General features: G+C 30.6%; 2 protein-coding genes across 2 annotated transcripts; both read right to left on the reverse strand.

Moving 5' to 3' along the window:
* Positions 1-1090: 1090 nt before the first annotated feature.
* On the reverse strand, positions 1091-2473 carry LOC111035921. The gene has a single exon (XM_022317754.1). It carries the CDS (start codon positions 2471-2473, stop codon positions 1091-1093), a length of 1383 nt encoding a protein of 460 aa, XP_022173446.1.
* A 4215-nt stretch (positions 2474-6688) lies between these two features.
* LOC111035925 lies at positions 6689-14655 on the reverse strand. The gene is made up of 6 exons (XM_022317756.1): positions 14622-14655; positions 14458-14564; positions 8765-9033; positions 7470-7779; positions 7006-7093; positions 6689-6912 (listed from the first exon to the last, which is right to left on the reverse strand). The coding sequence occupies exons 1-6, from the start codon at positions 14653-14655 to the stop codon at positions 6689-6691; spliced, it is 1032 nt and encodes a 343-aa protein (XP_022173448.1).
* Positions 14656-15166: the final 511 nt, after the last annotated feature.

The following is a 15166-nucleotide window of genomic DNA, read 5'->3' on the forward strand; positions in this document are numbered from 1 at the left end:
GGGCAGGAGCCACGTTTCATGTCACCGAGTGTAATTTGTGAATATTGGATTATGAGTTGCATAGGCCTGATATAAAATTCCTATAGTGAGGTCTACGAAAAGTAGGCCGCGATCGTCACGCGCCTATCAGCCTATTTACGACATGGAACTCCAAACGATTTCCCATCAAATATAATTTCAAATCGTGTAATGAACTACAGTTTACTAATTTATTATATTAGATTCCGAGAGGAGCTATGAATTCATTGATTTTAAAATGATGTGCTTTTTTATTTTTTTATTTTTTGTGTCTGTACAAGATAAGTAGTCGAAATAATGCTTTGATTTTCAACTTCAGTATCTTGTTTGATGAGAAAATGAACCTAGTTGGTGCATTCGGGAGATCGTTTTTTAAAATTCCCAATAGTTTTAAATACAATTTTATTATTTAGGTCAAAAATTTGAAAATTTGATATAAGGCTCCTAATATATTGTTAAAAAAGCAGTTGAAAAATATTAAAAATACATAGGCAAAATTTTTTTTTTAAAGCATTTAAGTTCTATTTTTGACAACATTTATCAAATTTAAAATTTAAAAATGATTTCGTAGTTAAAATTTGATAAAATGTTCAACTTGTATATCTAAGGATTGAAAATTCAAAACAAGGTTCCATGTCAGTAAGATATTCTGTAACCAAAAAATCTCAAAAATATAAACACACAGTTTTTTTTGTAGTTATTTTATGATCAAATTTGGACGAAATGAAGTATTAAATAACCAAAAATAACGATTTTAGTTATTTTATAATATTAATTCAACTTACCAGCTACCGTATTAGTAATGAATAATAACAATATAAATATAATATAAAATATCCACCTGAAAAACAGTTTCGGCTCAGAAAAGTTTTTCGTTGAATATCATTGAATTCAAATTTTATACCATTCATTAAACAGTGACCCACTTGTAACCTACTTTACAGCAGAGAGATATCCACTTACCCACCTTTTTTAAATTTTTTTACTCTTTTTATAGTAAGAAAAGTCAGAAATAATAATAAAAATATATATTTACAAATAGTTATAAACAAAGTCGTCGTCGTTATAAAAATTAATCAAGTGATTCGTCATCGTCGTTCTCGTCGTTCTCGTCGTTCTCGTCTTCATCAGTTGAACTTTCATCGGAATTTATGGTAAGTATGATGGGTTCTAACATTTCATCCCTTAAAACCTCCTTTATGAAATCTTCATCTTGTTGTTTGCTGCAATTTTCGCCATATTTTGCCCAAGCCTCTTTGGTGATCTCATTTAAGGCATTGTTTACCAACACTTCAACATCTGCCATCTTGTAGGAGTAATTTTTTTTAGCGACTTCACCCTTGACTTGCGACCAAATCACCTCAATTGGGTTGTAATAACTGTGGTGAGGTGGAAATCTTACCAATTCATGACCCATTTGTAACGCGACTTCATCAAGTTTATATTTTTTCTCTTTAGGTATTGCAAATTTAACTTTTTCTCGTAGTTCACATAATGTTTCTACGGGTGAATATGGAATACATTTTTTTTCAAGCCATTTTTGAACATCTGCCTTTAGCGCGTTTGCCTTAGGGTAATCTTCGGCTAGCGCAGAATGGTAGGAAGTGTCCATTACTACAACACATGGTTCTTCTAAATTGGCCAACATTTCAATAAACCATTGTTCAAAAATTTCTGAGTTTATTTGCGAATGGTAGTCTTTCGTACTACCCAATTTACATCGAAAGACCGATCTTGAATTTTTCACAAATCCGAATGAGGGTGAACCAGCGTGGCATACTATGAGTTGAGCACCCTTTCCGACTAATACTTTGAGTCCTTCGGCGTTCTCTAGATTTTGACATATGTAACCTTGAGTATGGTTCTGGTTTACCCATGTTTTGTTCAGATAAACTACTGGCCTTATATCATTATTCTGCCTCAATGCGTACATTTTTCTTAAAAATTTTACCCGGCAAGCAACGATATCATTTCTCTCCATCAGAAATCTACGCCCATCATTACACTTCCTGAACTTGAAGTTCAAATTGTGCAAAATAGCTTTAACTGACGTTTTTGAGCCAGGGTAGTTAATTTTTTCTCGCATCGCCACTAATATTTTTGAGGTCGTCGGAAATTCATCATTATCATAAAAACTATGTACAATTCTTCTGACAACTTCGTTGTCAAAATCGTCAAGATTAGTCTTAACTTTTGCACGTTTATAACTTTTCCTAGGAGACTTGAAAGCAATTTGGCTAGAAAGTCCGATTTCAAGTTTCTTTTTCGCTTCAGAACAAACTTTTTTTACACTAGCAACACTTACGCCACATGCTTTTGAAGTTACTATACGGGTTTCCCGAAAAAAATTTGAAATTTCTGGCTTACTTTTATCAGTAGCTATCGTCTTGAAATAATTATATACATGAAAAATTACATTCTTCGTTTGAGAATGGATATCTTGATTGTATGCCATTTTAAAAGTATATATTGCTAAAAATATTAAACGTTAAAAAAAAATATTTAATTATATTATATAACTATTAACAACACAAAAAAAATTCAAACTTTATAACGCGCGATAATTATAAAACTAATGTCGTTGTGAACACATGAAATATTATAACGCAAACCACGCTACAACTTTTACGACGATCAAAACATAACCACACAAAATTATTTTTGACAATGCTGAACCGTATCCATAGACCTTATACTAAAAGACAGGACATCCAGGGTGGTGCGGTCATTCCTAGCGTATCAGCAGTGATGCCATTCCTTGCGACCAAAAACATTGTTATTAACACTTACCTTCCATAATATTATACTTTATAATATAATATACATTATTATTCCATTCTGATAAATGGCAATGTTTAATGATGGAATGATTCAGTAGAAAAAACATAAAGTATAAATGTATCACCAATAGCCAGTAAAAGGTAATAAAAAATATATATACTTGTTTAATAGATGCATTATAGACTATAGTCAATAATATCATGTATGTAAACTCGTTTAATTGTACAATTTATATTCAATAGTCAACATTGTAGTTAAAATAATTAAATGATTAAATAATTCAAGATTAAATAAATAGTAAATAATAGTATAATTCATTCGCTTGTGTGAAATTTCGTCAAAAAAGTTAATTAATATCTACAAAAAGATTACACATAAAAAAGTACAATATTAAGAGTATAAATTAAATTTTAAAAAATAAATTATTATGTTAAAATATGATTTATGAATAAAATGATTGTTCACTATTTTTATCATAAGCATTGCAAATTACACACTTTCTAGGCATCTTAGTAAAAATAAGGAAAGTCGTAAAACAGATAACTTAAAGACTAAAATCTAGTGGCTAATAAAAATACAAAGTGAAAAATCTTACCACGGCAAAATCGTTGAAAATTTGAAATCAGAAATTCGGATTCGGAAGGATAACAATAATATTATTGTTATTGTACTATTGTGAATAGTACCACAGGGCACAGAACAAACAGAACGGAATCACATTTAATTTAACATGGGCTCTTATGGGAGATGATAAAACTACGTCCGACATTTCTTGATTTTAAACGTGCTGCCACGTACCGGAAATTTCCCTTTTTTCTTTATATCGTGCAACACTGTTCGTTCAAATTTTTAATATATTATTATATTCAAAGAATCAAACCGATTTTTTTTAAGAAATTGCATTTTTGCCATTTATCTAAGTACAGAATGTAAGAAAAACAAAAACTATACATATTTTATTTATCATTATTTAGTTGATGAATGAACAAAAATGCATAGGTACACAGAAGATTACAAAACAAATTACGTACGCTGGTTTTTAAATAATCTAAGCAGTACTAATTTTTTAAATATATATATAGTACCTACTTGTGTAATTAGTACACGCAATTGCCAAAAAAAATTGAAGATTTATCTCAAATAAATATACTGGTAGAAGTATGTGACATTGTTACATAACCTGTACCTATAGTCAGTAGGAATACTTCAAATTCACTTTTACTACTCTCTAGTGCTGTAAAATTTACATTACTACACAGTATAAATTCAATTAATTTTTTTATTTTTAAAGACAATATTTCGGTAAATAATGTATACAATATCAAAACAAATAAAAGCAAATAACAGCAAATACAAAAAACTTTTGGACTTAGGAGCGCAAAAAAATCGAGACGTACCCGTGATGGAGTACGAAAATCGACAGACGTGTTGGCCACATAGATAATATAATCTTATATTATCTATGGTTGACCATGTGTTATTGTTGTTATGAGTGGAATTGCCAACTAACAGTATAGCCACAAACCACAGAAAACTTTAAAAAAAGGGAATTTCTCGGTATGTGGCAGCACGTTTAAAATTCAGAAATATCGGACGGTTTTTCGATGAGCCTTAAGATTCTCTTCTGTTTGTTCTGTGATAGTACTTAGTGTGTATTGATAAGGCGTACGATAAAATTAAGAATTATTGAACAATCATTGAACAATCCCATCGTTCTTGTGCGCATGTGTGGTGTACATGTACTACCTTGATCAGCGCCCTCAAGTGTGGACGCCGGATCTACTACCATGTACCGTCTATAATTAGTATAAGGTCTATGACCGTATCACGAATGTTATCACGTTTGTGATAGCATATCTATGTGCCAACAAAAACAAAATTACGAAAATGTAAACTAAAATGCGATGAAATACCACCTGAAAACCATCAGCAATATTTAGTTTTCGTGTACTATTGATAACGTATGCCACGCCTCCCTGGAGACCGTGTTCAAGACCACAATCGCTTGATTCGCCCAAGTGCGGAGTTTCGTAGGCCGATATTACATTCCCAAGACCCGCAGGAACGTTGTGGCCATAATTATCATCATTATTATCTTACCGGTATTAATATTACTCATTATTATTCAATAGTAAAAATATATATAAATATAAATATATTATAAATATTCAATAATAAAATGTTATATTAAATGTTAAATAATAATAATTGTGTATTTATATTCGTCAAAATGTCAAAAAAACAGTGGTACTGAATATGAAGAGGTAAAACAAGTATTGTACAGTAATTTTATGATGAGCGCGTGGTGACACTGATGCTCGCCCTTTTGCCTGCCTCGAATCAGTATGTAGTGTAATATACGGTGTAACTTCTCTATATATTACCAATAGAACTAAAACCAATGAGTCATTTACAATTTTATGTATAGAATTGCCTGTCTAAAAATTATTTTTTAGATTCCAAGCAGAGCAATAAGTTTTTATTTAATCCTCACTTTTCGTCTTTGCTATCGGCAATGCCAGTCGACTAATATCAGTAATATTTATCGATTAAGATACATCGGTATATATTTCGATATTATGCGGTTGCCGGTTGATTCTCGTGTCGACTTTCACAGTTACCTTGAATATCTATATTCGATGGGAATTAAATGAATAATAAAATTGAGATGCAGGATTATTGGAGTCTGAACTGTAAAAAATTGAGTTATGAGGGAATAACCAAAAAGTTGAAGTGTATACCTACTTACCTCTAGGGTTTTAACATATTTCGTTGCATGTAGTCATCATCTTCGTCATCAATATTACTGTGCACTTAAGAGTACTGTCTATTTCGAATAACAGAACTTGCGGTCTCAAAATTCCAAAATTAACAATTTTATTTTATTTAATAATGTAATAACGAAATCAATTTGAATATACAGATAGAATCAAGCAATATTGATATTTTAGTTGGATTTTCAGTTTATCAAATTGCATTCTAGGCAGTTGCATACCATTGCGATATTACATTAACATACCTATAGTATTCTGTGATACTGAGATGATACTGCGCGTAGGTATATACACAAAAAAACAAAAATATGTCAACATAATATGTGTATTTTACTGTTTTCTTATTTTCGTAGTACAATAACATTTAGGGTAAAAGAACTAATGAGCAAAAATATGGTGATGTTTTTTTTTTCCTTTGTGACCATCAAGTGGACAACTGACAACACTCCTACAATATACATGTCAAATATAAAAATATAAATTCCAAAATTTTAATTATGTTATTAAAAAATAACCAATAGTTAATAAAAGTTCATTAATTATTTGGATCTTTTAATTTTTGACTCTGACAATTAATAAAAATCACTCAAAAAGAGTCAAAAATGTTGAAAATTGTATGTGGTATGAAAAATGGTCATATATGCATATATAAGCATATGGTGAAAATTTAAATTGTCTATAAAGTTATAACTTATAAGTTTTTGACTTACACCAAAAAACAAAATCGATTTTGTCTTAAACTGATTTTATAAAATTCACGTTTAATTGTTCTTTTGTTTTTTACTGGCACTTTTGAAAACTATTGAAAATTTTTAATTTTTATCTCCCAGATGAACTAACAAGATTCACTTTCCAGCCAAAAAAAGATATACTGCGATGAAATTGAAAATTGAAGCATTACTTCGACTACTTATCGTGCCAAAAGCACAATAAAAAACACACATCATTGTAAAGATCTACACAAAATCTAAAATATAATGATGTAAAAGTGATATTTTATAATTTTTAACTCATTTAATAATCAATAAAATTATTGATAATGGCTCAAACTAAGAAGAAATTGGCAACAATTTCTAAAATTAAAGTAGCTTTATTTTTTTTTTAAAAACTTTTCACTATCGTTTGGCATTAATATTAAACATACTTAAGGTTGATGACAAATTTTTGAATTCTATCAAATTTTTATTCAAACTAATGGTATTTGCCGTTAATATAACATTCTCCAATGATGGCCAACCAATTAACGGCAGCACCGAAGAATTGTGAGCTATCAAATTGTTCGACAAATTTATTGTTTTTAGACTGACAAATGGAATATGAAGTACCCGATAAACGACCTCTGAAAAATGTTGATATGATTATCACAATAAAATGTATTGAAGATTAAATAAATTGAAAAAAGAAAAATGTACAAATAAATGTTTTTTTTTACCTTTTACATCATTACTCTTGTACTTTTCTATGATCTTTTGATCCTGAGAAGCTTCTGTTTGATTGTCACCATTTGAATAATCAGCTTCCTTTAAAAACGCAAAACACAAAGTCCTTGAGTTCCAAATCCAATCACAAATATTTACCATATAAAATGTATATTATATGACTAGTGACCGAATATCAATACAAAGTGCATTTTTTTGTGGAAGGGGGAGGACAGTGTATTCCAAAAGTACATAATTCAAGTCATGTAACAGATGCTTTAAAATATGATGAAACTTTTATTTTGCATTTTTTAGCTTGTCTATAGATTATTTGTATAGCATACTAATCCATATTTTCTGGTGTTGAGTATACAATTAGGTAATACAAAATATGATTTAAAGACATTTTGTTAGGTTTAATGTGATAAGTAGATAGGTACACATAAATATGTATTATAATAATATGTTAATATCGCACCTGTTTCATTACCAAATAGGGTATATACGATATTTGATTATTGCTCATGATCAATACTTGCAAATTGTGCAGAGTCGACAACATATAGAACGTCCTGGGACATGACAGGTAATTGTCGCTCAAGTCTAGAAGTTTAAGCGACAAGAAGCAATGACAATTTGTAATTCTCTCGGGGATAACCGTCAGATTATTGGCCAACATATAAAGTTGTTCTAGTTTTGACATAGACAAGCGGTATATGTCTTCTGGATTAAGTTGGTTTTCTGAAACGTCTAGACGGATTAATGTTTCTGCCAAATCACCGTCAATACTGAAGAAAATTTATATTTTTATAGAATGTAAAGAATTATTCAAATATATCTGATTATAAAATGATTCATGATTCAATAAATTCAAGCGTTATTCAACACAAAAAGGTAAAATTAGATGCTATATTCATTCAAGCAAATACATAATAGCAATAACGCATTGTTTCGTTATTAAAATTATTAATATTTGAATGTTACATCGATCTAAAATGTATGATAAAGTGATCAAATAAATTGTTCGTTAAAAATTCTATTTTGAAATTATTTATGTTTAAAAAACCCACTAATATAACTTAAAAAATGTTTCTTTCCCATAATAATGTTAATGGCATCATCACTTTTTAGATTACACTTGATAAATCAACATTCGACGGGAGAGATAAAAAGCCGTGATCGAATGCCAACCAAACATACGCAAAAAGTAGGTACACATAGAAACTAAATGAGACTATTTTTTTTTTAAGAGGTTGACACTATTAAGTGGTTTAGATATTTTGTATTAAGTACAAACTATAGAGACCTATTAGACCAGTGGTTACCAAGAACGGCCAGCGATCATTTAATAACCGGTCCCCCGAAGTATTCAGATTAAATCAAAATTGAAAAAATAAATTATTTAAAATTTCAAACTCTCAATAACTTGACTTTGTGGGTGATTTTTTGAGCTTTCGATAAATAATTCTACCAAGAACAGTTGTAATATTTTTATACACCTAATACGTAAATAATTTCTGAACGTGTTCATCTTCACACATGAACTATTTATGACGCCTATATCCCATCCGTCTCCTGTCTAACTTTGAAACTTACGTTTCTATTTAAAATATCTAATAGAAATTAACAAAACTAACTTTTAAATATTGTTTATATATATTAGTTGTGTGTAAATAAAATGGATATTGTAAGTTTTTAAGACCATACCACTAGCACTACCACTGGTACTTTAAACTTATATGAAAAACAGAAAGAAAAACCATCAACACGTACGGTCTGACCGATTTCAAACGGTTGCGTCGTAGGCTCAGTCGTCGGACAGACTTGAACGTGTGAAACGATTCCAGGCGCAGTAGATTATCGTCAGCGTTCACTGTGCTCACCCGGTCAAACCGGCCGTCGCCGTCGAAACGTTCGCCATCCTCGTGCAAGTATCCACCGCCCGAAATGTCCAGGAATCCTTCGGCCGATCCTGGTCGGACCGTCACGTTCTCGGGCTTGAATTTCGTGCTGATGCTTCTGTCGTCACTGTATCTGCGATCCTGCAGGACCGGGAGACAAATATCGGTTTATAAACGCGTTTCTCGTCCTCATAATAATAATATGCGATGCCCATCCTATACACATGCACATCGCCGCACGTCCTTTTCCCGGGCCACGCGATGCTCCATCGGTCTAGATCATCCCTCCCCAACAACCAATATTAAGTTCACGTCATAGATCGCCTTATATAGAAATTAGAATAATATAATAATTTATGCCACCCTTGCTATTCGCCAGTGCGTTACTAGAAGATTTATGGTAAAGGTACGCGTCCTGTAACTGCTGCTGGTCCGAATATAATGTTTCAAGATGCCATCACTATGTATTAGTAAATCCTCGTGGGAAGCCCTAGTTTCATCTATTATAACACTGTATAGAATCTTCTGCTACGAAGTAACGTCATAATTGAGACTGAAAAATTATACCATTTAGCTAACCGAATCAAAATAGCCTGGTATGTTTTCTATAGTTTTTTTTTTAGAAATTAAAATGGTTTTTTTACCACGCACTCGCGGAACGATTTGATTGAGAATCGAACGACAACCGCGTCATCACGACAAATCTCATTACTTCCGGTCCGAAATTCATCACGCTATTCACTACAGTTTCCAAAGGAATATATACGAGGTCGGCACACCAAGATAAGACACCTCTATATTATATACTATTCACATGTTCCTCATTAGGGCGTCTCTACAACTACTCACCTATAGAATTTATTGCAATTGCCCATAATGTGAAGTGTATACTCATTTACCTTCTGTATATTATGAAGCTTGATAAAATGCAATAGAAACATTAGAAACATTGATCAAATAGTCAAACACCTTAAATTTGTTTTTCCTACTTAATAATAAAACATGTATACGTAGGCATGAAATTAATTTGTTAGTCGTCAAAAAATAATATTTATAAGAGGGGGTAATCACAACGGAGTCTTAAAATCTGAATACGTATCCGTTTGTATTCATCAAGATAACATATGATAATAAATTACTCTCATACATTTTATTATGAAATAAATGTTTGTACAGGAAGTCTGGACCCCTATTTATACATGGATATAATGTATTTTTTTAAGCAAATTATGTGGAATATATGTAGATACTGCAGAGTGGAAAAAAAAGAATGTGCCTCGTTTAATAAATGGATATGCAACACCATCTTAGCACGATTATTGTGTTCGGTAATGCTGAATTTGAATAGATTATTTTAGGATGGATGCTTTTTCTTGGAGTCTAGTTGAAATCGTCTTTGCCATATTTTCGATTTTATTTCTTCAAATTGTAAAAAAATGAATTGCAAGAACATTTTAATTTAAAAATTGTAATATTTATCTTTTACACCTTTAAGAATTTTTAACGAAAAAATAAAGATAATATTAGGAAATTGATCTCATACAGACTTTTTCAAAAACTTGTCACATATAATAAGTGACAAATGTTTATCCGTTGTTAGAATTCTTATCTCTTAACTAAAAAAATCAGTAAGTTGCAAATAAGTTAAATGATTATATCATGTCCGAAACGTACGAGTTTCTTCTGCAGCAGGTTCCGAACGAAAAACGGTGTTCTTGGTTATTTAATATGCAATTTCGTTCAAATTTGAATACAAAACAACTATAAAAAACTTTGTATATATATTTTTTGGTAACAGCATAACCTGCTTATACGTGGAATCTTGTTTTTAATTTTTCAATTTAGCTATACAAATTGAAAATTTTTACAACTCATAAGTTATTCATAATAATTAAAGTAAAATGTTCAATTGTCTCTTTAAATCGCAATACAAATAAAATGACAGAAATTGGTAGCATAGGTAATTCAGCACCATTGCCGAGCGCATCACAACCCTAGAATCACAATGGGGCTGAAATGTGTTGTAGATATTTTGTAGAATTTAAATATTCATAATAGAATAATTTTGCACCCAATGTACCTCTCTTGTGTTGGTAATTGGTAAATTACTTGTAATCAAACTTGTTCAAAACTTGTTTAGTAATTAAAAACCATACATTTTGAGTAAAAAATTAAACACTTTTAATCAACGAGATAAGCACCTATTATTTGGCGGCTGTGGCGCCTCCTGCAAGTTGGGTGTCAGACATATCCACTTAGGATAATTACAAGTATTCTACTAGTAAGGTACCGGATTACCATAGGTACGTAGTTAACTTCTACACTAGTTGAATCTAAAATGTTTTCAGTAAGTTCTATAAACGGGTATCGACGTATCGTGTCATTTGGACAGACGTCAATTGACACATCTAAAATGTAATTGTAGTTTAAATCTACATGCTTTTCAGTAACCTACATGGCTGTCTACATTACAAGAAATATCAATCATAGAAACTTGAAACTTAGCTAACCTAGATACCTATTTCTATTATAATGTTCTAAATGCAATAATATTTTGAAAATATTTGGACTAATAAGTGATTTTAAGTTGTCTTTACAATTATTATACCACGAACTGAGTCACAACCATAGGCGGAAATAAATTGAGATTTCTGGGGGGGGGGGCTAAAGTAACTAAAAAACACTTTATTCAAATAATATGATAAAAATCGAAACAAAAAACCTCATTGAGTCGCATATTTCATTGAATTGAAGTATAACACATGTCAACAGTTTATAAATACATACACATAAATGCAACAAAAAAAGATGATTAAAAGAATATAATTTATTCAATTTATTGTAAAACAATTGTCCTATTTTTTTTTGCAAATTTGCTCATGATGGAATCATTGTCAATATGTTTTAATAAACCTCCTATTGAGCCATCAAAGTATAAGTGTTACCACATATTGTAATCTTATTTTTTCTCATAATGATAAAATATAGTTACAACTTACAATACAATAAGTAAATATATATCATATATTTTCACATGAAACATAACATCATTTTGGAGAGGGGAGCTATAGTACTTATTGGGGTTGACTAAGTCCCCCCAAGCCCCCCTCTATTTCCACCTATGGTCACAACATAAACTATTATAATTTATAATTTAAGTTAGGTAAATGCAATATATTTGGCAAAAATTATTTGAACCTACAAAATTAAGAACAAGTTGATAATAATAAAAATATAAAATAACATATTACGTACCCATCATCACTAAAAATAGATTCATCCGTCACCGCTTGGAATATTTTTTTTGTTTATAGTGATTAATTCATTGAAATCAAATCAATTGGAAAGGAAAGGAGAGAATTGAGTATTTGAATATGTTCCTGAATGTTCTTGAATATGTCAGAATCTCACAACTCAGAGAGAACGTCCTATATCAACTTCTCTTGAACTCTTATTAAGAGCAAACTTTCTCAAGAAAATATAAAGTACTAATCTTAAGGTATAACCTGATGTATGGTAAATCGTAGATGGATAATGAAGCACCTATTATATTGTAACAATTAACAAATGGAAGCCATAATATTTAAACTTCAATTTTTGTAAATATTTATGAGTTTAAATGTGTCGTCTGATGGTTTTTGACGCAGCAAATTTTTCATTAAATAAAAAAAATGTATCACATTCATTACAATGACTCAATGACATAGGTACACTCAAAACCTTCTGGACCAGATAATGATCAAGGTTTTATTTTAATTTTAACAATACGAACATAGTAATATTTATAAACCTTAATATATTGTCCTACCGAATAATCAATGAATTAATAAACGAAGGTAATGTACATGGAGAAAGCTATATTATGTCAATATTTATATTGTATATTTGTACCAAATGCGGTGAAAATATTGAAGAACGCGTTGGCTTAAGATATATAGGTGATGGGATATGAATTCCGTGAGTTTCAAAAATGATAATAATACATAGACAGGTATATTATGAAAGCATAACAATATTAAATCTCGTGTATCAAAATTTGATGTTTTCCAGGATTTTATATTATAAACCCCTAGAGACACAAATAATGGACGGAACACGCCTTTTTATAAGTACTCGGCCGGGCCGGGGTCGCGGTCTTTTTCAGCAGATAAGGAAAACTGTACGGCCGCATAACCGCATGGTAAAGATATGGACAGACAACACGGCGCTGCAGTTTTTACGGTTATATGCTCTGACAATGGACACAATGAAACTGTACCCGCAAAGTAATCGCAATTAATCCCCGTGTGATAGATAAGATCGGATGACCCATCCATTACTTTATTATCTGTGTTAAAACCGAGGACATTTTCGTGTAGGAAATGAGAGATGTAGGTACTGCACCGAAGTTTCGTTTTGTATTATAGACGCTATATTATGAATTCCCATCGAGGCATTATTATACAGGTTAATTCACGAAGCATGCTCGCCTACACAAACCCCCTCCTCTTATTTTCTTCTTCAATAATAAATTAATACAAACTCTAATTTTTTACCTTTTTTGAATATACCATGTTTTCAAATTCGTGGGATTTTTTTATACTACCTACCCATAATGAGTGATGATACTAACTTCTATTTTTTGAATGAGAACCCCTCCCCCTTGTTTTCTGTGTAGAATAAATTATTAAGGAAAACATTTTTCTGAAAATGTTGCTATTCACATATAAAATATAAAATTTCAACGAGAAGTTTTTGAGTTAGGTACTTTTATGCATTTGTAAAACCATTTTTAAGGAACATTGTCCTAAATATAGGCAAAAGATTTTAATACAAATATAATAACCTTCATGAGGAAAAAAACCAATAAAAAACTATGAATCATAAGTATGATAACATGGAAACAAAAAACGTCTATCCAGCCCAAATACATATTTATGTGATTATATAATAACATTTACTATTATATTACAGCACAGTCTGTATTTGTATTAGTATTATCTACTGTTTTAATTAACTTTACTTTAAATTTATGATTATTATATTATTACGATTCCGGTAACTATCCAACTTTCATATCATGTACCTACTGTGATTTAAAATCAAAAACTCATAACCTTTGGTGGTTATCTTTTTTAGTTTTATTTAAGTTAAAAGAAAATGTATCAACTCTACTAGTTCGAATTTTGAATTAGATACATCAAAATATTCAAAAAAAATTAACCACTTAATAATTTGCAGTAAAAAAAATTTGGGTTGTCGTTCAAAAAACAGAAGTGTGTGTCACCACAGGATATTCCTTAAGTAGGTACACTGAGTAGAACAACAAAATTCAAGAATTAAAAATTTTTTGAAATAATGTAATACCTATCCAGAGAAAATAGTCAAAATTAATTATTAATTGTTTTGAACGAAACTTGGTTTCTATGAAGTAAATTTTTCTTGTTGAGTTCCATGATAATTTTTATAAAATTATCAACGGTCCAAAATCCCATAGCATAGGTACGTTATTTTCTCTTTAAACTTATTTTAATGGGACAATAATGTAACTGATAGATTGATAGAATAAAAATTGTAAGTACCAACCTGTTTCGAAGAATTATCATTTTCTTTTTGTAAATCTTCGAACGATTCTGCAACCAATACCCAGTGTCCGACTAGTGACTTACGTTTATACTCTTCTAATTGGGAACCTGATAATATAACAAACATGTAAATTAAACGAACGTCACAAAATTAATTTTATTTACGTCTGAGTACAACACGTTTACTCCTGGGCAACATGTTTTTTATTACGTAGGATTTGTTTGGAAAAATTATTTTTTCACGAATTTTTCTTTGGCTGTATAAAATTGATCAATGTTTGCAATGCATATACACAAAAATCCGTAGTAACAAAACGTCGCCGGTTTCGTGTAAAACAATAATATTATTATCTACGTAATATTATCACGTTTCCAGCTGTGGGTTTCTTATATTGTAATCTACACTACATCAGTTTATTAAAATATAGGGTAGGTACCTACATCGAAGTGGTTAAAGTAATTTTCTCGGGAAGCTATTTATCTCGTGTCTATGTATTTGTGTGCATAAAGTATAGCTGGTAGATATGGCCCCCATATAGGTAGGAGGCAACCATAATAATAATATTGCCTACACATAATATGAGACCTCCTCGGTGAACATTAAATATACATTAAATATTCTACCCACGGTCACAGGTATCGCGATAAAAATAAGGTCTCGTTTCGACGTTTCTATATTATGCAAACGAGTTTGCATTTACATTATTTTC

The sequence above is a fragment of the Myzus persicae genome, unplaced genomic scaffold, assembly GCF_001856785.1.
Source record: "Myzus persicae strain clone G006 unplaced genomic scaffold, MPER_G0061.0, whole genome shotgun sequence".
NCBI lineage: Eukaryota > Metazoa > Arthropoda > Insecta > Hemiptera > Aphididae > Myzus > Myzus persicae.

Bases quoted from the DNA above. Each gene is read 5' to 3' on its own strand.
- LOC111035921 (XM_022317754.1), bottom strand. From the start codon at position 2,473: ATGGCATACAATCAAGATATCCATTCTCAAACGAAGAATGTAATTTTT.
- LOC111035925 (XM_022317756.1), bottom strand. From the start codon at position 14,655: ATGTTGCCCAGGAGTAAACGTGTTGTACTCAGAC. The intron at 14,565-14,621 runs GTAAATAAAATT...TTATATTATCAG, and splicing joins TAAACGTGTTGTACTCAGAC to GTTCCCAATTAGAAGAGTAT. The intron at 9,034-14,457 runs GTTGGTACTTAC...CCGGTCCTGCAG, and splicing joins ATGATAATTCTTCGAAACAG to GATCGCAGATACAGTGACGA.